The following is a 25,855-nucleotide window of genomic DNA, read 5'->3' on the forward strand; positions in this document are numbered from 1 at the left end:
CTAAAATGCTAAGAGGATTTCCTAGATGTCATTTTAATTGAATCAGATAATTTAAAGGATAAAAAACCATTTCCTACAATTTTCTAATATGCAAAATCCACTGTATTAATTAATAAATAGCTAGCTCTACTTAACGAAGAAGGTAATATCCTTGATTAAGAGTGTCTTATGCAAGTAATACCCAGTGAAGGTAAAAATCAATCATATGAAAATTTGCCTTCATGTCCAATCATTTTCACAATAAATACACTCAAAATTCTCCACCTGACCAGTGTGCTTATCCACCACATGAAACCGTGTATCATACTGGGGTTCCCAGCTTATTCCATCTGAAAAGGCCTTTCCCCGAATTTTAGAAGTGACAATTTTCCACAGATTCATCTTCAGAGGTTGTTCAATGAAGATGATGTAGTTCTTTGTCATTCCTAAAAGGTTCAAGCAAACAATAAAATGTTATTTGGCAAACTAGAGTTATCTGAAATGCGACAGTTATGGGGACTTGTCTGAAAGCTTGGACATAATACTGCTGACCTAAACAAATGCCAGTTAGAAGTAATTCTTCATCACTTCCCAGCTCTGCTATACATATTTTCTGTTCCTACATAAAAATGGGAACTGCTTAGAATAGCTTGGGTTGAATGCCCTCAACTTGCTTTTTGTCTTTTTTTTTTTCCTTTCTCTCTTTTCAAGTGTCATTTATGATCTGGACCCTTTATTCCTTAATCCTTTTGCTGTTTATACTAGAGGTAAAGATCCAGGAGCAGATTGGTTATAGTGGTTAAGGATGCAGTCGATAAATAATCTGAGAAAAAGCTGAAGCAATCTATATGGAATATGAGTTGCCTCCCCTCAAATATAATCAAGGTCTTTTCCTGTATGATTATTATTTGTGGTCTTTAAAGTTACCTAAAATATTGAATTCTGTCCATTTTTTATGGTCAAATTATTTTTTCTATTAAGACTATTTTTTGGAGCAGTTTTGGGCTCACAATAAAATCGAGGGGAAGGTACAGTGATTGCCCATGTACCACCTGTCCCCAAACACGCACAGCCTCCACATTACCAACTTCTTCCACCAGAGTGGTCCGTCTGTTACAACTGATGAACCTACATTGTCACATCATAATCACCCAAAGTCCATAGTTTCTATTGTGGAAACATGCATAAATGTATTTTTTCCTTTGTATTTAGATATTCAATGACATACAACATAATACAAAACAAACCAAAGAGACTGGTTTCTATGACTAGGGGTTACTCATTGCGTCCTCCTGGAGCAAAGGGCTGGAGGCAGAGGTTGTTCTCTATTGAGAACTGAAGTGGAGTTAGTGCTGGGTGGCTAATCTCAGCCTGTTTCTCCCTGACTCAGTGTGCTGGGAAGGGGCCCATGATTTCTTAAACTGACAACTATTTCCTAGAGCAATCAGCTACTTAAAAATTTAAAAATTAATTGTTGTCAATTAATTATTTAGTAATTGCTTGTATTAAAATATCTTTTCAGTCAGTCAGTTGGCTAGGGTAAGAAGTACAGGACTAAACAGAATAAACTCAATCGGCATTAAAATGCAACCTTGGTCTCTTATCACCTTACTCTGATAAACCATATTAACATAGTACTTGTCAGAACTAGTTCCTCTGTAACAGTGACATTCAGGCAGGCCCCACTGAAGTCTGCCTTATCTTTGGGCTCACCAAAGCTGTGGTAGTAAGAAGGCCTCATCCTCTCCGCAGGAGCAACAGAACATATCACCTGGGCTCCATGGATCGTCTCCCCGAGGTCTGCTTTCTCTGGAGGAACCCGGATAACATTATAGCAAGAACCTGGAAAATGGGAAGTCCTGTCTTAACTGTTTTACATACATTTTAAGAATAAAAAGTAACCCTTATACTTGTGAACTAGGCAAAAGCAGTTAAGAGATTTATATAACATGAATGACACCCATATTTCATAAAGGTTATTTCAAAGACTTGGATACAAAAAATATTTTAACTTTATAAAAGGTATTACCTAAGGTTTTGAAACATTATACACAAAGTAATTAACCAACAGCTATCATATTTTAATGCTCCCAAGTGGTTCCCCTCTAGCTCTCTGAAGATGAACTCAATCCCAACTTCACAGGAAAAGATAAGGTAGCAGCCAGGAATATCCTCAAATTCCATTTGTCCTTTCCACTCCCCAGTTCCAAAAACTACAATCTCCATTTGTACTTATGTCCAATGTCTTACTTTCAATCTTTTAGATCCCTAGGGTCACTCTGGGTCCCATCTCATCATGTCTCATCAACATTTATTCATGCAATCATTCATCTGACTTTTACTACTTCCTCAAGAATCAACTCAGGTACCCACTCCTCAAGCAGTCTCTCCTGACTCTTCCCCACCCAAAGGCATTTAGTACCCCTCCTCTGATTACATCCTATACTGTCATAGTACTTATCTCACTGTACCATAACTTTCTGCTTATTTACCTGTTTCCTAGTAGACTGAGCTCTTCTAGAGTAGGAATTGTGTCTGATACATCTTTGCATCTTCAGTACCAAACAATGACTTGGCATTTAGTAGGTACACTATAAATAACTATTGGCGGATTAACTAACAACATATGTTTGTTAAATCACTCAGCAAAGGAACAAATATTGAGGTCATATTGAATTACCTCCTGGTGTGAAGTGCCAATGTAGGTCCTGAAGAACTTAGGTAACTTATAGAACTTCGCAATCACTAAGCTTCTTTTGGAACAAGATAACCATACAGTTCCCTACTCATTTATTAGCAACTACTTACTGAGTGCAACTATGTTCCAGCCACTCTTCTAAGAGTCCTAAGTACCACATCCTAGACACTTGTATACAGCAGTGTACAAAACAGACAAAAGGCTCTTCTTTTATAAAGCTCAAATTCTAAAAAAATCATACAATTAGTAAAAATATAATGCATCAGATGATGAGAAGAACTATAATGAGAAATAAACCAGGGAATACAGATTAGAAGTGAGTGTATAATGATGTGGGCTACTGTTCTCAATTTTAATTACAGTGGTCTGGGAAGGCTTCACTTAAGAGGTAACATTTGAGTAAAGACCTGAAGGAAGTGAGCCTTGAGGATATCTGGGAGAAACACACTTCAGGTAGAGAGAAGAGCAAATGCAAAGATTCTCAGCCAAGAATAAGTTCGGAGTGTTCAAATAACAGCAACGAGGCCAGTGTGGCCCTGTCCACAGTAAGCAAAGAGAAAATTCTAGATGAGGTGGGGTGGGTTAAAAGGATAACTCGCTGGTATGCTGAGAATAAACTGAAGGGGGGCAAGGGGAGAAATAAGGAGACTAGTTAAGAAGCTATTATAATAATTCAAATGAGAAACAATGGTGGCCCAAACCAGAGTGGTGGCAGTGGAGGTGATATGAGGTAGCTGGATTTTTTATATACTTTGAAGGCATTGCTGAAATTCCTTTTTGACCCATTAGATGTGGATGTGAGAGAGGTATAAAAAAAATGATTCCAAGGTCATCATCTTAAGCAAGTGGAAGGATAGAGTTACCATCAACTGAGATGGGGAACATTTTAAGCAGAGAACGTTTAGGGGGAAAGATCAAGACTTTGGTTTCAAACAAACTAATTTTGTAACATCTATCAGACATCCTAGTAAAAACACTGAGTAAGCAACTGGTGGAGAGGTCTAGGTTAGGATATTACATATTTTGAGAACCAATTATACATAAAACATCATGCTTTATACAGTGATGAGTTATAAAAGAAATGAAAGACAAACTCTAGTTCCAAGAGTACCACATTACTGTCTAACAGTTTAGGTATTTAACTTAAAATTGAATTAGTAAAATACTAATTTAAGTACTTAAAACTAGTTGGATTAATGTTTAGAGAATTTTTATTAATTTTAAAAAGCCTTTTTAAAATATCTGGAAAAGCTAAAAGAATTAAAAGCTTTTTACTTCCTAAAGGTAAAAATTATTAGCAAGTACTTTATTTACAAAGAAAATCACAAAATTTCCTCCAAACGCATATTATCCAGTCAAGCTTCCTGCAGCTACGTGTACATTTGCATTCCAATTCAAAAATTCCTCATTGAACCAAATAATCAAGTAAGAAAAAGGAAGTAAATCCAGTTTTAGTTGAGATTAGAAGATCAAGAGAAGAATTTCCTGTCTCAGCAACTGGATTAAGTGACAATTACTCGATTCACTAAATTTGAACATTACTGGTTAATGAACTGTCCTAACTGCAAGCCTTGAAGGCATGAGCAAAGCAGACAGCAGAGAAACACCCAACAGAGAACTGAATGCCTAGAGGAAAGATCTGCCCAATACTGTGAGTCTAACTCTGGGACATTCTTCAAGACTTTGAATAAACATCCAATTGCGGCAAAATAATGAGCACAGCTTCTGATGACTGGTGGCATGATTTCTCAAAGATTCTTTGGCCACTTGCACCAAAATCACCTGGAGATCTTGTTAAAATGCACCAGGATAAGGAGTAAAGGGGTAGTTACAATGCAGATTCTTAACTTCTTTTCAGGTCTAATAAACCAGAATCTCTGAAGATGAAGTCCAGTGATCTACATTGCTAGGAAGCATTCCAAATGATTTTTAACTGCTCTAAAGGCTGAGAATCACTGATCTAATAACTATTTTAGAAAAATAATTAACAATGGTTAAATAGTATTTCTCATACTATGAACAAGTTACAAAGTTATCTACTTGGGTATTAGAGTTACTTTATTAAGAAATGAATTTTTTTAATGATCAAAAAAGATGGATGGACAAAAAACTGCTGAGTCAGTTTACCAATTTGCTGGAAGATTTTACCTAAAAAGATGTTTGCTGTCTCCTATAACAGCTTTGAAGAATCTATCCCTACCTGAGATCAAATAACAAAGAAGAGGAGAGAGGGCTGAGTGATGAAATTTCCAGGGTACCCTATCTCTTCTTGAGCCAGTAAAAAACAAACCTGCAGTATTCATTTTCATATACACTCATATGTGCAAAGACAGAGAGGTAGAGATGAACAACCCAGAAAGCCAACTACTTACCAAAGGTGTACATTAACCTATTCAAAAGTTAACCTATACAAAAGATCCATAAGTTATAGATGACAGATTGACAGCTAAGATAGTCAGAAACTCCTAATGCTTATAGTTACACATTCTTTTCCAAACAGAAAGATGTGTACTCGGGTACAGAATAATGAATTTGCATGCCCTGAGAGAATCCTCTGTAGTCAGTGACAAATAATTAAGATGATCTAACAGAGTGACTAATAGTAAGCTTTTGTGTGTTATTCAGACTAGACACTTGAAGCTTGCCTACGCAAGCATCTTAAATCTTCTCAAGGTTCACTACCCTCATCTATAAAATGGGGGTATTAATAAAAATACCTTTCTTAATGCCATGGATGAACCTAGAGATTATAATAATAAGTGAAGGAAGACAAATATACGATATCATTTATATGTGGAATCTAAAATATGATACAAATGAACTTTTTTATGAAATAGAAATAGACTCACAGACATAGAAAACAAGCTTATGGTTGCCAAAGGGGAAAGGGGTGAGGAATAAATTAGGAGTTGGGATTAGCAGATACAAAGTACTATATATAAAATAGATAAACAACAGGCCGTACTGTATAGCACAGGGAACTATATTCAATATCTTGTAATAAACCATAATGGAAAAGAATATATATATAACACACACATATATAACCAAATCACTTTGCTGTATAACAGAAACTAACACAACATTGTAAATCAACTATATTTCAATTAAAAAAAAAATAATAGTACCTTTTTCAGAGACTTGTTATAAGGACTAAATGAGAAAATACATGGAAAAACTGGTAAACACCAGCACATACTAAGCACTCAATAAATGCTAGCTATCGTTATTAGCCATTAGAACCTTCTGGAACAGATTAATAGGCAGCTGGGGAAGTATATGGATAACTAGGAAAGAGATGTGATGTAAGTGGTTACGGATGCAACCAAAATTTAACCTTAACTTACTTTGCACTGTATTTCTCCCACAGTAAAAGTAAATTCCTTCCTATGTAATATACAGTGTACCTTCTCTATATCTCTTTGCTGAAGCATTCTAAGTTTCTTATACTTACAATATGGTACTTCCTAAAAATTCAAGTTTGAGAAATACATACTGAAAATCCCTACAATGCTTGTGAGCCAAAAAGCATAATGAAACATAAAAATGTCAGTCATGATGAAAAGATCAAATAGAAAATCAACTTCTAAGCATATGTGGCAAAAAGACCACAGAACTTAATGATAAATTATATATTTTAAGTTCAATAATGCCACTTTCTTTCTGAATCTTTCAAATGAAGTTTCATTTATGTTAACATCTTGGCCATCATGGAACTCTGGGAAGATAGTTAACTCCCAATTATTTTTTAAAAGACCCCCATCCCAACTTTACCATGTTGCCCATAGGAGTTCCCCATGTTGTACACTGTTCCATCTGGGTCATAATGAGGATGTGCAGTTGCTCCATTCACAGCAATAAATTTGCTCCAGTCTACCTGCAAATGTAAGACCACTCAGAGACTTCAATGTTACATGGGCAGATCTCTATTTAGATGCACAGACAGTAGGGAGGTGTCAAATATTCTTAACACAAGATATAAAAACTACAGTTTAAGCCCTAATGTCTCACCTCTGAGAAGTCAAATTTATTTTTCCTACTAAAGAAAAAGAAATTAAGATCAAACAACACCAAAACCAAACAAAAATTCTACCACCACCACCAAAAAATGGGCAAAAATGATTATCCAGTAAGATTTTTTTTTGCCCAAAATCACAAGATCGCAGGAAAGTTCAAAAGAATAAGAATTAAAATAAAAATTCTGGCCCAAAACTTTATTTTATTTTTAATTAATGAGTAACATGAAAGCAGTATGGATCTAGATAATCTCCAGTCCCATTCCACCTGTAGCTATGCAGACAGTGAACTAGAAAAAATAAGTCTGTACTGCTCTATTTCTCCTTCGCCCTAGCCTTCAGACATTAGGACTAAGGAAGAAGTCATCTAGAACTATCTTAAACCCCACAGGCCATTCTAACCAGGACAGAGGATACACAATGACCTGAATCAGTGGGTAATTTTGATTTTGTGTAAGGATCCAACTTTTTTTCAGATATTAACTACTGTAAAAAGTATTTTGAATGGAGAGAAATTTTAGGGTCTATTACATTCATTTTTAACCTATCATTTTACCTTTTCAGTTTTTTCCAGGGTTTCAATGTCCACTTTATTCATAAAGTTGGTTTCCGTGCTAATGTAGTAATCACCCTTGTACTGCACATAGCTGACGTTGGTGTTGTCGGTAAATGCTGAAATCAAACCCCAGAGTTATTTAAACACCACAATTTACTGTAGCAGACCATAAGCACACAATCAACGCAGAAAGCAGTTTAAACATCATCTCATACCAAAAATATATGTATTTCAAGGTTCATATCTATGTAGATTGACATATAATAATTTAAAGAATCATCACTATCCCTTGCAAATTCTGGGCATATTAAAGACTCTCACCAGGCTGTTCAAATTTTGACATGAAACGTTCAAAAACACTCTTGCATGGATCAGGGAGAGCCAACGTGCCAAATTCTGAGATCACAATGCGATCATGAGCACTGTTGGCCTTATATGTATCACTCTGCAGAAACCTGCTCCTGTACGTCACTGTGCCCTTCTCCATTTTGAACTGGTGAAGTAAAGCCATTCCATCGAACCAGTGATTGTACCTTTAAATAAGAGCAAAAATTTTTAAATAAATATTAGGAAGAAAAACATGTGGTCAAAATGAGAGATTTCAAATACAGAGATAAGGAAATAGGATGGGTTCCCAAAACAACCTGATTAGTTGAAGAACTTGAAATTAAGGGATGATAACTTTTGAGTATATCCTGGAGTACAACAATGAAAGAGCAACTTACATTCACTTGACCCTTATCCCTTATCAAAAAGTTCACACATCAGAGGGCTAAAGAAAAACCCTAAGCTGGTGACTCTTAAGATAATTCTATCTTTAATCTATAGCCAAGGTAATAGCATATGGAATGCTTGACATTTTCTCAAATTAAAATGGATTCTAAAACTTTTAGAAACAGTTATCTTCATATTTTATATGTATTACATTTTCTATTTATTTTAATATTTTTCAAATTTATCAAAACTATGCTAAAGTAAGCAAGTAAGATGACTCTCCTTACTGGATAATCATTTTCATCCATATAATTACACTAGAAATGATGTATCTAAATGACGGAACATCGAAACACTGTAAGGAAAAGTTTGAGCTTTGCTTTTAAAAGGATTTAACATTATTTAGTCTTTTCTCTCATATACCTGACAGATTGAATGCTTAATGTCTTCAGCATAGATAAGCAAGCTAAAAGGCTTAGTCTTATCTTAAAGGCTTGTCTTAAAAGGCTTCAGTCTTGAAAGCAGGAATTCAAAGAGATATCTGTACACCCATCTAATAGCAGCATTATTTACAATAACCAAAAGGTGGAAGCAACCGAAGCATCCATCCGCTGAATAATGGGATAAACAAAATTTAACATACAATGGAATATTATTCAGCCTTAAAAAGGAAAGAAATTCTGTCACATGCTATAACATGGATGAACCTTAAGGACTCCATCTCAATGAAATAAGCCAGTCACAAAAAGGCAAATCCTATACAACAGCACTTACATGAGGCATCTAAAGTAGTCAAATTCATAGAAACAGGAAGTAGAACGGTGGTTACCAGGGGTTCAGGAGAGGGGGAAACAGGGAGCTATTATTTAATGGGTGTCGAGTTTCAGTTTCTCAAGATGAAAAAGTTCTGAAGATATGTTTCACAACACTAACCTGTACATTTAAATATGGCTGAGTTGGTAAATTTTATGAGTTTTTTTACCATAATTTTTTTTTAACTACAAGAAATAAAGTCTTTTTTTTAAAGGTCCTCTTTACGCAGTGATTTGAGATGCCATCTTTATCATAAACTCAATTTCCGTAAGTTCTTCGGTCCATTTCTGGACTTTCTATTCTATATCACTTGTCTATTTCTCCATTCATGCATCGATATCATAATGTTTTAATTATAGACTCTTTATAGTATATTTTAACATCTGATAGGGCTAGTCCCCACCCTTCACTGAGAATATTCTTTTTTAGTGTTTTTATTCTTGCATATTTATTTTTCCACATGAATTTTAGTATTCATTTATCTAACTTCCTTTAAAAATTGGAATTTTTATTAAGATTACATTAAATTTAAAAATTAACTTAGAGAACTGACATTTTTATGATGTTGAATTATCCATCCTATTCACGAACAGAGGATCTTTCCATTTAATTGTGTGTTTCAGGAGTGTTTGAAAGTTTGCAAATTTTTTGTTAAATTCATTGCTAAGTATTCACTCTTCTTTGTTGCTATTCTAAATGAGATTTTTTTCCTACCATTATGCCCCCTAACTGGTTATTGTTTATGTATATGAAGGTTTTCAGCATGTTAATTTTACATCCAGTTACTTCATCTTTTGTTTGTGTTATTTTGTCATTAATTCTCTGTGGCTTTCCAGGTTTCCTGTGATATCATCTACAAAAAGAGGTAGTTTTATTTTACTAATCCTTATACCTCTAATTAATTTCTTTAGTCTAACTGTATTGGCCACATCTAGTTAAACAGTAGTGAAGACAGTAACCATCCTTTCCTTGTTGCTGCTTTAGAAAAAAAACTTGTAGTGTTTCCCAATTAATATTATTGGTATTCAGACTAAGATGAAAATATATTAATTTATGTGTGTTTGTATATATGTATATACTTGTATATGTGTATATATACACACACATATATATACTCACATATATAAGTATATGTATACATAAAATATATACATAAATATATGTATGTGTGTATGTGTGCATATATACATACACATACAAAATCACGTTAAGAAAGTTTCCATCAAGCCCTACCTTCCTGAGTATTTTTATGAGGAATGGATGCTGAATTCTGACAAATGTTTTGTTAACATTTATAGAGAAGATTATGATTATGACTATGATTATGACTATTTTTCTTGAGATCTCTTAATATGGTATATAACAGTGATGGATTTCCAAATAATGAACCTATCTTGCATTCTTGAAATTAATCGTACCTGATCATAGTGAATTACATTTTTAATGTAGTGTGGATTCTGTTTGTTAAGAAAATACTTATTAGTGTTATATTAGTACTATATATTTTGTACTTTTTCATGGATATTCATAATATGAATAATTTTCTTTTTTGTAACAACTTTATCATGTGTAGATATCAATATTATACTTGCTTCATAAAAAGAAATGAGAAACTTCCCTTTCTTTTTCAATCCCTTAAAACAATCTAGAGAGCACTGAAACTGATATTTGAAAATTTGTTAGAATTTCCCTGTTTAGTGCTTATTTTTTAAGAAGCAGTTTCTCAATAAGTTTCTTGTTTTCTTCTATAGAAATTGGTCTATTTAAATTTTGTACCTCTATCAATTTTGCCAATCTGTATTTCCCCAGGAAATTATTCATTTCCTTGAGGTTTTCAAATTACGAGGGTGAGTCAAAAATTATCTGCACTCTGTCTACAGCCAGACTGTGGATAATTTTGGACTCACCCTTGTATTTGCAAAGAGGCCCAAAAAAGGTCTTTTGTAATTTTTTATGTTTCTAAGGCTTCTTTCTCCTTGTAATTTCTTTGTTTTGTTTTGTTTTTTTGACCGTGAGGCTTGCGGGATCTTAGTTCCCTGACCAGGGATCAAACCCGTGTCCCCTGCAACAGAAGCACAGAGTCTTAACCACGGGACTGCTGAGGAATTCCTCCATTGTCATTGCTTTCTCCCTTTTTTCCTTGATAACATTAGCTAGCGGTTTCTTACTCTATTTCGGTAATTTTTTATCAAAAAACATTTAAACAGTTTCAGGACTTCCCTAGTGGCGCAGTGGTTAAGAATCCACCTGCCAATGCAGGGGACATGGGTTCAATTCTTGGCCCACGAAGATCCCACATGCCGCAGAGCAACTTAGCCCCTGTGCCACAACCACTGAGCCTGTGCTCTAGAGCCCGTGAGCAACAACTACTGAGCCCACATGCTTCGTGCTACAACTACTGAAGCTCGTGTGCCTAGAGCCCATGCTCTGCAACAAGGGAAGCCACTGCAATGAGAAACTCGCACACCACAAGGAAGAGTAGCCCCTGCTCGCCACAACTAGAGAAAGCCCCGCGCACAGCAACGAAGACCCAACGCAGCCAATAAATAAATAAATAAATAAATAAATAATTCTTAGAAAAAAATAGTTTCAATAATTATTGTTATTCTGGTCGAAAGCCCAATAAAATCATGATAAAATCATGATAGAGCCAAACACAATACTCTGGGTGTAAACTCAGACACTCAGCTTCCTCATTTAAGATGTTTCATTTTCTTTTCTTTCCTTCTTATTTTTATTTGTTATCACCTCATATTGTTGACTCACACTGAGCTGTCAAGCAAAACCCCTAATTTTTAACACATTCTGCTGTTTAACCAATCTCTTTCATCTTCATTCTTTAATAACTGGTCTTCTTGATCCATATTTGCCTTTAATGAATTTTAGCTTCTTAGATTCCAACTCACAAGAGCATTCCAGACCCTGTCATTCTATGCATTCATTTATTCAAATTAACCAACATTTTTGAGTCCCTACTATCTGCCAGGCATTGTCCAAGCCAAACAATCACAGGCATATAAATACTCTAATACAAAGTGATCACTTCAACAACGAAGAAGAGTTAAAAAATGCTATCTATGCACAGAAAGACATCCTACAGAGAGGTAATTTAAAAAAAAAAAAAGAAGAAGATGAAGAAGGAATAGCCTGAAGGCATGTGGTATCTTGGAGGAATAGCCAGATAACAAATTAGTGTGTGGACAGAGCCATCAGTGGCAGGAGATGATGATGGAGAAACTGGCCAGCACAAGACCTACCAGAACTTAAACTTAAGGCTTAAAGAGTTTCAAAAGGAAAGCATGGAGTTTTGGAACAGGAAAGTGAAATAGTGAGACTTGTATCTTAGAAAGGTCACTCTGGACACAGTAGAATATGTGACAGAAAGAGGAGCATCCAGGCAATAATTCAAGTGAAAGAAGATAAGAGACTAAACTGAAGCAGTACATTTAGAAAAGGAGAAATAGCAGAAATAAGTCAGAGATGACCGACAGGTGGTAGGCAGTAACAAAAAGAGAGAGCCCAAAAAGTCACACCTGAATGGATGGGGATGTTTTAACTGAGGCAGAGAATATAGGAAGAGCAAGTACTGGGGAAAAGCAAACAGTTCAGTTTCGAACAAGAGTCTGAGCCACTTGTAAAACATCAGGGTAGAGATGTTCTGCACCCATTTGGCAAAATACAGGTCTAGAGCACAAGAGATGGGTGTTGGGGTGGGAGAGAGACATCTAAGAGTATCTGTGTGTGACAGGCATAGGTGCAAACGGGATTATAACAGCATCTACTGAGCTTTTACTACATGCCAGGTGCTGTGCTAGGCACTTCACCACATCTTTTCATATATATACAACCTGTGTGTATACAGTTGACCCTTGAACAACATGAGTTTCAACTGCGTGGGTCCACTGACTCACAGATTTTTTTCAATAGTAAATCCTGTAATACCATATGATCTGTGGCTAGTTAATGCAGATGTGGAGGAACCGCGGGCTTCCAAAGGGCCAACTATAAGTTATACACAGTTTTCCCACTATGCAGAGGGCTTGTGCCCCAAACCCCCATGTTATTCAAGGGTCGAAATGTAAATATTTATCCCCCCCCCCTTCACACTGATTAGAGATGCAGGACTACTATTACCATATTACAGATATGGAAACCAAGGTTCAGAGCAACAACAAGCCCAGGGTCACAGGACAGGTAAGTGGCAGAACAAGGATCTCAACCCAGTGCTGCCTCCAAATCCTGGGTTCTACAACACCCCCAAAAGAAAGGTGAACTATAAGAAGTTATTTGGCAGGAAAGGGAGTGGGGAGGGATGGCACTGAGGGAAAGAAGAGAATGAAAATGCACTGCGTGCCCACCACTGTCAGCCACTGAATGAAGCCCTTTACACGCATTCTCTCCTTTAATCCTCATACCCAGTCATTAAAACCAGTATTATTAGCCCCATTTTTCACATGGGAAACCTTGCTCAAGATCATAGCACTGATCAGTGGTAAAAATGGAATCTGAACCCACTCCATCTTACTCCAAAGAATGTATTATTTCCATTATAGCACAGAAAGCATACAATGATCGAAAAATAAGGAATACTCAGGTCAGAGGCTGTGGTGTATCAACATCAAAGGGATAGTGAAATGAAGTAAGCAGCAAAAAAAATTATTTTAGAACATGCAATCAGAGGGACAGGAGAAGATTCAAGAGCACGTGTTACGTGGGAATCCAGGACCAGAGAATGTGAAGGCAGGTGATCAAAAAGGTCAAAGGCTGTAAAAAAGTGAGGCCGAGGACTGGAAAACCCATTGCATTTAACATTTAACAGGCTCTGATGACCTTTTTGAGAACTGAGTCTGCAGCACTGTGGGGGGAAAGGTCAGAGGGCAGTGAACAGAGAAGACCTCGGGAAGCAGGAAAACAGAAACATGGAGGGGAGGAGAGAGGGTATTCGCTGGGGAGGAAGGTGGGAAGGAATGAGGGGGTTTTAGGATGAGGGGACACTTGCAGGCTGAGATGAGGGGTTAGTGAAGGAGAAACAGATACAAGGGAGGAGCATGAATGACGCAGCAAGGTTTCAGAGGAGGGGAAGAGGGCCGCTTCCTCCTCTGATAATGAGAGACAGGAGTAGGTGCCTCTGCGGGGAGATGGGGAGATGGGGAAGTGGGGAGGTGGGGAAGAGGGCCGCTTCCTCCTCTGATGATGAGAGACAGGAGTAGGTGCCTCTGCAGGGAGATGGGGAGGTGGGGAAGTGGGGAGGTGGGGAAGAGGGCCACTTCCTCCTCTGATGATGAGAGGCAGGAGTAGGTGCCTCTGTGGGGAGATGGGGAAGTGGGGAAGAGGGGAGGTGGGGAAGAGGGCCGCTTCCTCCTCTGATGATGAGAGGCAGGAGTAGGTGCCTCTGCGGGGAGGCGGGGAGATGGGGAAGAGGGCAGCTGAAGGACCCCAAATCCAACTGCCCCTCTATCCACTATGAAGCAGGCAGGTCTATCTGCTGAGAGTGAAAGGGACAGGGAGAGTGAAGTAGGCTCAGGAAAGAGACCCTGTGGGAAGCTGGAAAGAGCTAAAGATTTCCTGGCAGCACCAAGGACTCAGCTGGGGCTGGAAATCATAATTTTGTAATCGAATCAATCCGCAAGGTTATGTGATTTCCTCTAGATGTGCTCAGCAGGCCTGGACCCTGAGCGGAAGAAACCAGAAATAGGCTAATGTAGGACCAGAAACGGGCAGAGGAGAGGCAGCAATCACCAAGGCAAAGGAAGTGAGACGGTGGTGAGAGTGTACTTGAAGGGACTGATCATGGACTCTGCACCTGGGGGAAGAAACTAAAGGAAAGCTGATAAACTGAGAAGATGGAGAAGAGTAAGGAGAAGAGAATGTGATGTGACTGAAAATAAGTTTCATGGGGATGGAGGAGTGTGGAAATTGGGGCTTTGAGCACAGAGTGGAGCTTCAGAGTTCACAGTTTCAGGGATGGGGCAATTCCGTGGAATAAGGTGCAGGATGTGGCCTCCGTACGTGGCCTTAGTGAAGTGGCACAGAGGGGGACAATCACTGCGGTGGGGATGTCAGGGAACTGCAAGGCTGGATGGTCTTCATCATGAATCCTGAAGTCATTCCAGGAGGGTGGTAGATGCTAAAATGCTGAGGATATTTACTACTCTACCCAGAGTCGTGTGATTTTAAAAACTGACAAGCATGCTTTCAATGCAATCATTGATAAAAAATTTTAATTGAAGAAAGGCCTTTGTCATGTCACTACTATGTCTGCATGTGGATTATCAAGCGGCATCTAATAAAGACATCAGAGATTCACAGCTGAGTGGGGCGACTCTTGTCCACAGGTTGAGTCACCACTGACTACAGGTCTCCGCCTCTCCCTTTAAATCTAAGTTGGGATCTTGAAGATGACGGAGTAGAAGGATGTGCATTTACCATTTCTTGTGAAAGCACCAGAATCACATCTAACTGCTGAACAACCACCAACGGAAAAACGCTGGAACCTACCAAAAAAGATACCATACATCCAAAGACAAAGACGAGTGAGATGGTAGAAGGGGTACAATCGCAACAGAGTCAAATCCCATACCTGCTGGGTGGGTGACCCACAAACTGGAAAACTATTATACCACAGAAGTTCTCCCACTGGAGTGAAGGTTCTGAGCCCTGAGTTGGGCTTCCCAGCCTGGGGATCCAGCAACAGGAGGAGGAGTCCCCAGAAAGTTCGTCTTTGAAGGCCAGTAGGATTTGATTGCAGGACTTCCACAGGACTGGAGGAGACAGAAACTCCACACTTGGAGGGCACACAAAAAGTGTGCGCCAGGATCCAGGGAAAATAAGCAGTGACCCCATAAGAGACTGGGCCAGACCTACCTGCTAGCATTGGAGAGTCTCCTGCAGAGGTGGGGGTGGCTGAGGCTCACTGCGAGGATAAAGACACTGGCAGCAGCAGTTCTAGGAAGTACTCACTGGCGTTTAGCCCTCCCAAAGGCCACCATTAGCCAAAAGAACTCAGCACCACCAGACCAGCTTTACAACAAACGCTAAAGGAACTCCTCTAGGAGAGGAACAGACCAGCAACTTAAAATAACCTTCTACACATATAGAATGCTATATCAAAACCTCATGGGAACAGCATGCCCAAAAACTACGATAGCTTCACAAACAAAAAAGAAAAAGCAACCCAAACACAACACTAAAAATGGTCATGAAACCAGAAAAAGGAACACAAAAGGGAAGGAGAAGAAAAAAGACCTACAAAACAAACCCAAAACTATTAAGAAAATGGCAATAGGAACATACATATCAATAATTATCTTAAATGTAAATGATTTAAATGCTCCAACCAATCCTGCAATACTAAGAGGGAAATTTATAGCAATACAATCTTACCTTAGGAAACAAAAATTCCAAATAAACAACCTAACCTTACATCTAAAACAACTAGAGAAAGAGGAATAAACAAAGCCTAAGTTTGTAGAAGGAAAGAAATCATAAAGATCAGAGCAGAAATAAATGAAATAGAAACGAAGAAAACAATAGCAAAGATCAATGAAATTAAAAGCTGGTGCTTTGAAAAGATGAACAAAACTGATAAAGCTTTAGCCAGACTCATCAAGAAAAAAAGGGAGGGACTTCCCTGGTGGCACAGTGGTTAAGAATCCACCTGCCAATGCAGGGGACACGGGTTTGATCCCTGGTCCAGGAAGATCCCACATGCTGTGAAGCAACTAAGGCTGTGCACCACAACTACTGAGCCTGCACTCTAGAGCCCATGAGCCACAACTACTAAGCCCACATGCTGCAACTACTGAAGCCCGAGTGCCTAGAGCCCATGCTCCACAAGAGAAGCCACCACAATGAGAAGCCTGCGCACCCCAATGAAGAGTAGCTCCTGCTCACTGCAAAGAGAAAGCCCACACAAAGCAACAAAGACCCAATACAGCCTAAATAAATAAATAAATAAATAAAATTTTAAAAAAAAAGAAAAAAGGGAGAGGACTCAAATCAATAAAATTAGAAGTGGAAAAAGAAAAGTTACAACTGACACCACAGAAATACAAAGGATTATAAGAGACTACTACAAACAACTGTATACCAATAAAATGGACAACCTGGAAGAAACGGACAAATTCATAGAAAGGTACACTCTTCCAAGAGTGAACCAAGAAGAAATACAAAATATGAACAGGCCAATCACCAGCACTGAAGTTAAAACTGTGATTAGAAAACTCCCAACAAAAAAAAAGTCCAGGCCTGATGGCTTCACAGGCAAATTCTACCAAACATTTAGAGAAGCGCTAACACCTATCCTTCTGAAACTCTTCCAAAAACTTGCAGAGGAGGGAGAACTCTCAAACTCATTCAATGAGCCCATCATCACCCTGATACCAAAACCAGATAAAGATACCACAAAACAAGAGAAAATTACAGGCCAATATTCCTGATGAACACAGACACAAAAATCCTCAACAAAATACTAGCAAAAAGAATCCAACAACACATTAAAAGTATCATACACCATGATTAAGTGGGGTTTATCCCTGGAATGCAAGGATTTTTCATTATACGCAAATTAATCAATGTGATATACCACATCAACAAACTGAAGAATAAAATCCATATGATCATCCCAATAGATGCAGAAAAAGCTTCTGAAAAATTTCAGCACCCATTTATGATAAAAACTCTCCAGAAAGTGGGAACAGACGGAACCTACCTCAACATAATAAAGGCCATATACAACAAACCTACAGCTAACATCATACTCAACAGTGAAAAGCTGAAGGCATTTCCTCTAAGATCAGGAACAAGACAAGGATGTCCACTCTCACCATTTTTATTCAACATATGAAAGTGAGTAAAAAATTATCCACACTCTGGCTGTAGCATTTATAGAACTTTTAATATAACTGGAGTATGGATAATTTTTGACTCACCCCCATAGTTTTTGAAGTTCTAGCTATGGCAATCAGAGAAGAAAAAGAAATAAAAAGGAACCCAAATTAGAAAAGAAGAAGTTAAACTGTCACTGTTTGCAGATGACATGATACTATACATAGAAAATCCTAAAGATGCCACCAGAAAACTACTAGAGCTCATCAATAAATTTGGTAAAGTTGCAGGTTACAAAATTAACACACAGAAATCTGTTGCATTTCTATACACTAACAATGAAAGATCAGAAAGAGAAATTCAAGAAACAATCCCATTTACCATTGCATCAAAAAGAATAGAATACCTAGGAATAAACCTACCTAAGGAGACAAAAGACCTGCACTCCAAGAACTATAAGATGCTAATGAAAGAAACTGAAGACATCACAAACAGATGGAAAGATATACCATGTTCTTAGATTGGAAGAATCAATACTGTGAAAATCACTATACTACCCAAGGCAATCTACAGATTCAATGCAATCCCTATCAAATTATCAATGGCATTTTGCACAGAACTAGGACCAAAAAATCTTAAAATTTGTATGGAGACACAAAAGACCCTGAATAGCCAAAGCAATCTTGAGAGAGAAAAACAGAGCTGGAGGAATCAGGCACCCTGACTTCAGACTATACTACAAAGCTATAGTCATCAAAACAGTATGGTACTGACACAAAAATAGAAATATAGATCAATGGAACAGGATAGAAAGCCCAGAAATAAACCTACTCGCCTATGGTCAATTAATCTATGCAAAGGAGGCAAGACTATACAATGCTGGAAAGATAGTCTCTTCCACAAATGGTGCTGGGAAAACTGGGCAGCTACATGTTAAAAAAAATTAAATTAGAACATTCTTTAACATCATGCACAAAAATAAGCTCAAAATGGATTAAAGACCTAAATGTGAGACTGGACTCTATAAAAGAACACTCTCTGACATAAATCACAGCAATATTTTTTTCGATCCATCTCCCAGAGTAATGGAAATAGAAACAAAAATAAATAGGATCTAATTTAACTCAAAAGCTTTTGCACAGTAAAGGGAACCATAAACAAAACAAAAAGAGAACCCACAGATTGGGAGAAAATATTTGCAAACGATGTGCCTGACAAGGGATTAGTCTCCAAAATTTACAAATGGTTCATACAGCTTAATATCATCAAAACAAACAATTGAAAAATGGGCAGGAGACCTAAATAGACATTTATCCAAAGAAGACATACAGATGGCCAAGAGGTACACAAAAAGATGTTCAACATCACTAATTATTAGAGAAATGTAAATAAAAACTACAATGAGATATCACCTCAAACCAGTCAGGATGGCCATCAACAAAAAGACTACAAACAATAAATGCTGGAGAGGATGTGAAGATAAGGGAAACCTCCTACACTGTTGGTGGGAAGGTAAATTGATACAGCCACTATGGAGAACACTATGGAGGTTCCTTAGAAAAACAAAAATAGAGCCACCATATGATTCTGCAATCCCACTGCTGGGCATATAGCTGGAGAAAACCATGGTCCAAAAGGATACATGCACCCCAATGTTCATTGCAGCACTGTTTACAATAGCCTAGACACGGAAGAAACCTAAATGTCCATCAACAGAGGAATGGATAAAGAAGATGTGGTATGTATACACAATGGAATAATACTCAGCCATTAAAAAGAATGAAATAATGCCATTTGCAGCAACATGGACAGACCTAGAGATTGTCATACTGAGTGAAGTAAGTCAGAGAAAGAGAAATATTGTATGATATCGCTTATATGAGGAATCTAAAAAGAAATGACACAAATGAGCTTGCTGACAAAACAGACTCACAGACTTAGAGAAGGGACAGTAAGGGAGTTTGGGATTGACATGTACACACTGCTATATTTAAAATGGATAACCAACAAGGACCTACTGTATAGCACAGGGAACTCTGCTCAATATTTGCAACAACCTAAATGGGAAAAAAATTTGAAAAAGAATATATACATGTATATGCATAACTGAATTACTTTGCTATACATCTGAAACTATCACAACATTGTTAATCAACTATACTGCAATATAAAATAAAAAGTTAAAAAAAAAAAGAAATGCCCCCCCAAATATTTGCAAGAGAATTCTATTGAAAAGACATGAAAGATATGAATGAGACTTAGAGGGCCATAAAAGAGAAAGTTGTATATTATGATAAGAAAAATAACTGATGATGTCTTTTAAAAATAGAAAACTCTCTCCCATGAAAATCAATCAGTCAGTCAATTAAAGTTGGGAGCCAACCACTAAACTAAGCCTTAGCTGGTCTCCTCTTTAACTTGAGGATACCTGTACTTCTCACACAAGGGGCAGGCAAGATCTTGTTCTTGCTATAAATGCCTACTGCTGGCTCTGAAAGAGTATTTATTTGAAGGACAAAGTAGACATTTATGAGGACCAACCATACCCATCCTTTCCTTCCCCCACAAAGATCTTTATCTTACAAGAGGCCTGCGGTGCAAGCCCATGCCCTGAGTAGCTCTACTGCTTGGTTTTACAAGTGACTAAAGCTGCTTCTGTGGCAGATGAAATACCATGTGCTTTTTGTAAAAGCTGTTACCCTCTGGGCAGTGAACTAACAGTTTTATTTTTCTTTTCCTCTTCCTCCTCCTTTTTGCTTTATAATCTTCTTTCAAATTGTAGCTTTCATGAAATCCAGATAAAAATAGGGAAAAGTAGAGCTTCTCTGTTAGGGCTGCAGGGTGGGGGCGGGGGTGGAGGGGAGGACATCCATAGGCCAGTTCAGTCATTTTCTTTTTCTCTACCTCCAAATCAGCCCCCTACCTTCCCAGCCCCCCAACCATTACCCTAAGCATTTGAAGTAACTTCCTAAGGGATTCTTGCAGCAGCTGGTTGGGGAGGGGTAGGGTGGTGGAAGAACATTGCATTTAGTTTCCTTCTAGCACTGGCATTTTATAAGTCTATTATTCAGTGAAGACAAGATGCAACAGGTTCAGCAAATTAAAATATCTGGGTTATCAAGAAATATATCTTAAACATGCCCCTAATTCTTGATCTGTTTCTAACAACCGCTGGAGAAGCACAGCAGGACCATGATCAGATTCCCACCAGGCCCACAGGAATGATTTAACTAATAGAAAGTGAAATAGGTGGTTGCCAGGAGCTTGGGGAAGGGGAGAATGGGGAGTTAATGTTTAATGGGTACAGAGTTTCAGTTTTGCAAGATGAAAAATACCTGGTGGTGATGATAGCACATCAGTGTGAATGTACTTAATGCTAATGAACTGTGCACTCAGAAACAACTGGCAAATTTTAGATGGTAAATTTTATGTTATGTATATTTTATCACATTTTTTAAAAGTTCCTGGAATATCATCCAACCATTAAAAGTAATAGTCATTCAGAATTCGTAGCAACAGAAATAAAAAGGTTTGTGACAGTACGAATTTTTTTTAAGTGAGGGCAAAAAAGTTCAGTTAATATCTAAATTATATAAAAAACTCAATACAACTCAATAGCAAAAAAACATAAACCTGGTTTTAAAATGAGCCAAAGATCTGAATAGACATTTTCCAAAACAATACATACAGATTGTCAACAGGTACATGAACAGATGTTCAACATCACTAATCACCAGGGATATGCAAATCAAAACCACAATGACATACCATCCCACACCTGTTAGAATGGCTATTATCAAAAAGACAAGAAATAACAAGTGTTGGGGAGGATGTGCAGAAAAGAGAACACTCACTCATTCATGGTGAAAATGTAAATTGGTACAGCCACTACGGAAACCTGTATGGAGGTTCTCCAAAAAATTGAAAATAGAACTACCATATGATCCAACAATTCCACTTCTGGATATTTATCCAAAAAAATCAAAAACACTCACTCAAAAAGATATATGCACCCTCATGTTTATTGCAGCACGATTTACAATAGCTGAGATATGGAAACAACCTAAGTGCCCATGGATGGATAAATTCATAAAGAAGTTGTGGCATCTATGTATACAATGGAATACTACTCAGTCATAAAAAAAGAAGGAAGTGTTGCCATTTGCAACATGAATATAGCTTTTATGCCAAGTGAAATGTCAGACAGAGAAAGACAAATACCATATGATTTCACTTATATGCAGAATCTTAAAAAAAAAAGAAAAGAAAACAAGCTCATAGATACAGAAAATAGATTGGTGGTTGCAAGAGACTGGTGATTGCAAGAGACGAAAGAGATGAAAAGGTACAAACTTCCAGTTATAAAATAGATAAGGGATGTAGTGTACAGCATGGTGACTGTAGTTAATAATACTGTATTGCCTCTGTGAAAGCTGCTAAGAGAGTAAATCTTAACAGTTTGCATTATGAGCTTCCCTGGTGGTGCAGTGGTTAAGAATCTGCCTGCCAATGCAGGAGACACAGGTTTGATCCCTGGGCTGGGAAGATCCCATATGCCGGGGAGCAACTAAGCCTGTGTGCCACAACTACTGAAGCCCGTGCACCTAGAGACCATGCTCTGCAACAAAAGAAGTCCGCGCATCACAACAAAGAGTAGCCCCCACTTACTGCAACTAGAGAAAGCCCGCACGCAGCCACTAAGACCCAACGCAGCCAATAAATACATAAATAAATGTTTTTTTTTAAAGTTCGCATCAAAAAAAAAAGCTTTTTGTAACTATGTATGGTGATGAATGTTAACTAGGCTTATTGTGATGATAATTTCACAATACATACAAATATTGAATCATTATGTTGTACACCTGAAACTAGTGTTATATGTCAATTATACTTCACTAAAAAAAATTCTACATATGACTGTGATTATTTAAAGTAAAACTATAGAGTTGCCAGAGGCCGGCGGGGGACCTCAGGCCCAAGCAGACCGCAGGAACCCCAGAGCAACCAGGTAGGAGCTAGGGGAAGTCAGGGGGGCAGGGAAGGGGAAGCCAGACAGGACCAGTGCCCCAGGGGGGTGGCTGGGTGAGGGGGAAGGTTCCCGCCTGGAGGGACCATTGGGGGCTGGGGAGATCGGGAAACCGCAACTGGGTTTCTCCCGCCCTGGAGGCCAAGAGGCCTGCTGAGCTCCCTGGCTTCAGGGTTTGCTGGGCTCCCCAGTGGGGTCCTCCACCCTCCAAGGTCCCCTCCAGGTTGCTTGGGTTCTGGGAGTGTGGGAAGGAGGGAGGAGGGGTGAGGAGGCGGAGAGGCAGACAGGTGGGGGTGGGGGCTTTGAAATTGGGCGACGGGGGAGGCTAGAGGGCATTTCGCCTGCTCTCTTGGCCAAGGAGGCCAACTGGGCTCCCAGGCCTGATTCTTCACTCTCTGGGCCCCCCTCCAGCATGAGAGTCCTGGGGGCATAGGGGTGAGGGGAGGGAGGGAGAGAGGCAGACAGTGGGGGTAGGAAGGGATCTCTCCAGGTCAGAAGAATAGGGGAGGCGCCACCAGATATTTCTTCTGGGCGGGTCCTCCACCTTCCAAGGCTCCTCCCAGTCGTTGGTCCTAGAAGTACAGGAGGGAAGCAGTGAGGGGAAAAGAAGAGAGGCGGAAGCGGGGAGGGACCCTCTGGGATCAGGGGATCAGGGGAGGAGCGGAAGGCATTTCCGCTGCCCACTGGCCTGGGAAGCCTGCTGGGCTCCCGGGCCCAGTCTCCAACTCTCCAGGGTCCCCGCCCAGATGCATTGGCCTCGCGGAGGTTGGAGCATGGCAGGGGAAGAGGAAGAGAGGCAGACTGGTGGTGGGATGTTCCAGAAGCAGAGGACCAGGGGAGATGCAGAGGACCTTTCCCCTGCCCACTTGGGCCTGGCGGGCCTGCTGGGCTCCCAAGTCTGGTCCCTCGGTCCCTCTGGCTGAGTGGGTCATACAGGCGTGGGAGGGAGGGAGGAGAGGAGAAGAGGAAGAGAGGCACACAGTGGTGGGGGGGACCTTGCAGTACTGGAGGATCAGGGGAGATGCTGCGGAAAATCTCCCTACCCACTTGGCACCGGGAGGCCTGTTTTGCCCCCAGGCCTGGTCTTTGGTCCTCCAGGGGCCCCTCTAGGTCTCACTGGTCCTAGGAGTATAGAAGGAAAGAAGGGGAGAAGAGGAGAGGCGGGCAGGGGAGGGGGCCTTCTGGGATCAGAGGATCAAGGGAAGCGGGGAAGGTATTTCCCCTGCCTACTAGCCCTGGGAAGCCTGTTAGGCTCATGGACCTGGTCTTTCACACTCCAGGGCCCCCTCCAGCTGCTTGGGACCTAGGAGAGTAGGGGTGCAGGGGAAAGGAAGAGAGGCAGACAGGGACCCTATGAGACTGGGAGAACTGGGGAAGTGCTGCAAGTGTTACCCTAGCCCACTTGGCCCTGGGAAGCCTGTTGGGCATCAGAGTCTGGTCTCCTGCCTTCCAGTGCCCCCTGAAGCTGTGAGGGTCCTAGGGGAATAGGAGAGAGGGGGTGAGGAAGAAGAGAACCCAAGGGGGAGGAACCCTCCGAGATTGGAGGACTAGGGGAGGTGCCTAGCATTTCTCCCACCAATTCGAGCCCAGGGAGCCCACTGGGTACCTTGACCTGGTCCTTTGCCCCCAGGACCAGAGGCATTCCTGGGCCCCTCTGCCTCATTGGGCCTAAGCCCCATTCCCCACCACCCCCAGGGCCTTTTCTAAGTGTAGGCCCTGCCCAGTGCCTAACCTCCCCCTCCCCAACCCCACCCTTGTCTAAGCCCCATCCCCACACTTGTCTATGCCCTGCTCCCACAGCCAAGGCCTTTTCTGGCTTTTCTTTTTTTCTTCTTTTTTTTTTCTTTTTCTTTTTTTTCTCTTCCTACCTCCTCACTTAGGCTATTGCAGTTGTTTTACCTTCCAGTTGTTGCTCCACCTTTTTTTTTTTTATTTTTTCTAACACATCTGTTAGTTTCCTATTATCATATTTTTTATCTTGCTATTGTTCTGCTGTTCTCCTACTTTTTTTTTTTAATTTTTTTCATTTTCCCACTCCACACAACTTGTGGGATCTTGATTCACAAGCCCAGGGTCAGGGCTGAGCTCCTAAGGTGGGAGCTCTGAGTCCAAAACATTGCACTAACAGGGAAACCCAGTTGCCAGGGAATATTCATCAGAGTGAGGTCTCCCAGAGGTTCTCACCTCAACACCAAGACCCAGCTATACTCAACAGCCTACAAACTCCAGTGCTTGAAACCTCAGGCCAAACACCCAGTCGGACAGGAACACAATCCCACCCATCCAAAGTGGGGGGAAAATGAGATGACAAAAAAATATGTCACAGATGAAGGAACAAAGTTAAAATACCCAAGGTCAAATAAATGAAGAGGAAATAGGAAAATTGCCTGAAAAAGAATTCAGAGTAATGATAGTAAAGACGATCCAAAATCTCGACAACAAAATACAGAAAATACAAGAAACAGTTAATAAGGACTCAGAAGAACTAAAGAGCAAACAAACAGTAATGGACAACAGAATAACCAAAATTAAAAATACTCTAGATGGTATAAACAGCAGAATAACTGAGGCAGAAGAATGAATAAGTGAGTTGGAAGATAGAATGGAGGAAATAACTGCCACAGAGAAGGAAAAAGAAAAAAGAATAAAAAGAATGGAAGACAGTCTCAGAGATTTTGGTGACAACATTAAGCGCACCAACATTCAAATCAAAGGCATGCCAGAAGAAGAAGAAAAAAAGAAAGGGTGTGAGAAAATATTTGAAGAGGTTATAGTGGAAAACTTCCCCAACATGGGAAAGGAAATAATTAAGTCCAAGAAGCACAGAGAGTTCCATACAGAATAAACCCAAGGAGAAACACACTGTTAATCAAACTAATGACAATTAAACACAAAGAAAAAATATTAAAAGCAGCAAGAGAAAAGCAACAAATAACATATAAGGGAAAACCCATAAGGATAACAGCTGATTTTTCTGCAGAAACTCTGCAGGCCAGAAGTGAGTGGCAGGATATACTGAAAGTCCTGAGAAAAAAACCTACAGACAAGAATACTCTACCCAGCAAGAATCTCATTCAGGTTCAACAGAGAAATCAAAAGCTTTACAGACAAGCACAAGTTAAGAGAATTCAGCACCACTAAACCAGCCTTCCAAGTGCTAAAGGAACTTTTCTAAGCAGGAAACACAAGAGAAGGAAAAGACCTACAAAAAACAAACCCAAAACAAT

The 25,855-nt window shown here is 39.4% G+C and overlaps 1 protein-coding gene across 3 annotated transcripts in view; it reads right to left on the reverse strand.

Annotated features, from left to right (window-relative positions):
• The window catches only part of LOC130861216 (carotenoid-cleaving dioxygenase, mitochondrial), a 62,966-nt gene that overhangs the window by 23,651 nt on the left and 13,460 nt on the right, over positions 1-25,855 (reverse strand). For all 3 annotated transcript variants that reach the window (XR_009055549.1, XM_057749844.1, XM_057749836.1), the window contains 5 exons: positions 7,571-7,782; positions 7,250-7,365; positions 6,452-6,554; positions 1,693-1,821; positions 265-425 (listed from right to left, as the gene is read on the reverse strand). Coding sequence is in view for 2 of the 3 variants with exons in the window: in XM_057749844.1 (XP_057605827.1) it covers positions 265-425; positions 1,693-1,821; positions 6,452-6,554; positions 7,250-7,365; positions 7,571-7,782 (721 nt within the window). In the remaining variant the exon portion in view is untranslated. The remainder of the gene's footprint in view (positions 1-264; positions 426-1,692; positions 1,822-6,451; positions 6,555-7,249; positions 7,366-7,570; positions 7,783-25,855) is intronic.

Source organism: Hippopotamus amphibius, chromosome 9 (genome assembly GCF_030028045.1).
Source record: "Hippopotamus amphibius kiboko isolate mHipAmp2 chromosome 9, mHipAmp2.hap2, whole genome shotgun sequence".
Lineage (NCBI taxonomy): Eukaryota > Metazoa > Chordata > Mammalia > Artiodactyla > Hippopotamidae > Hippopotamus > Hippopotamus amphibius.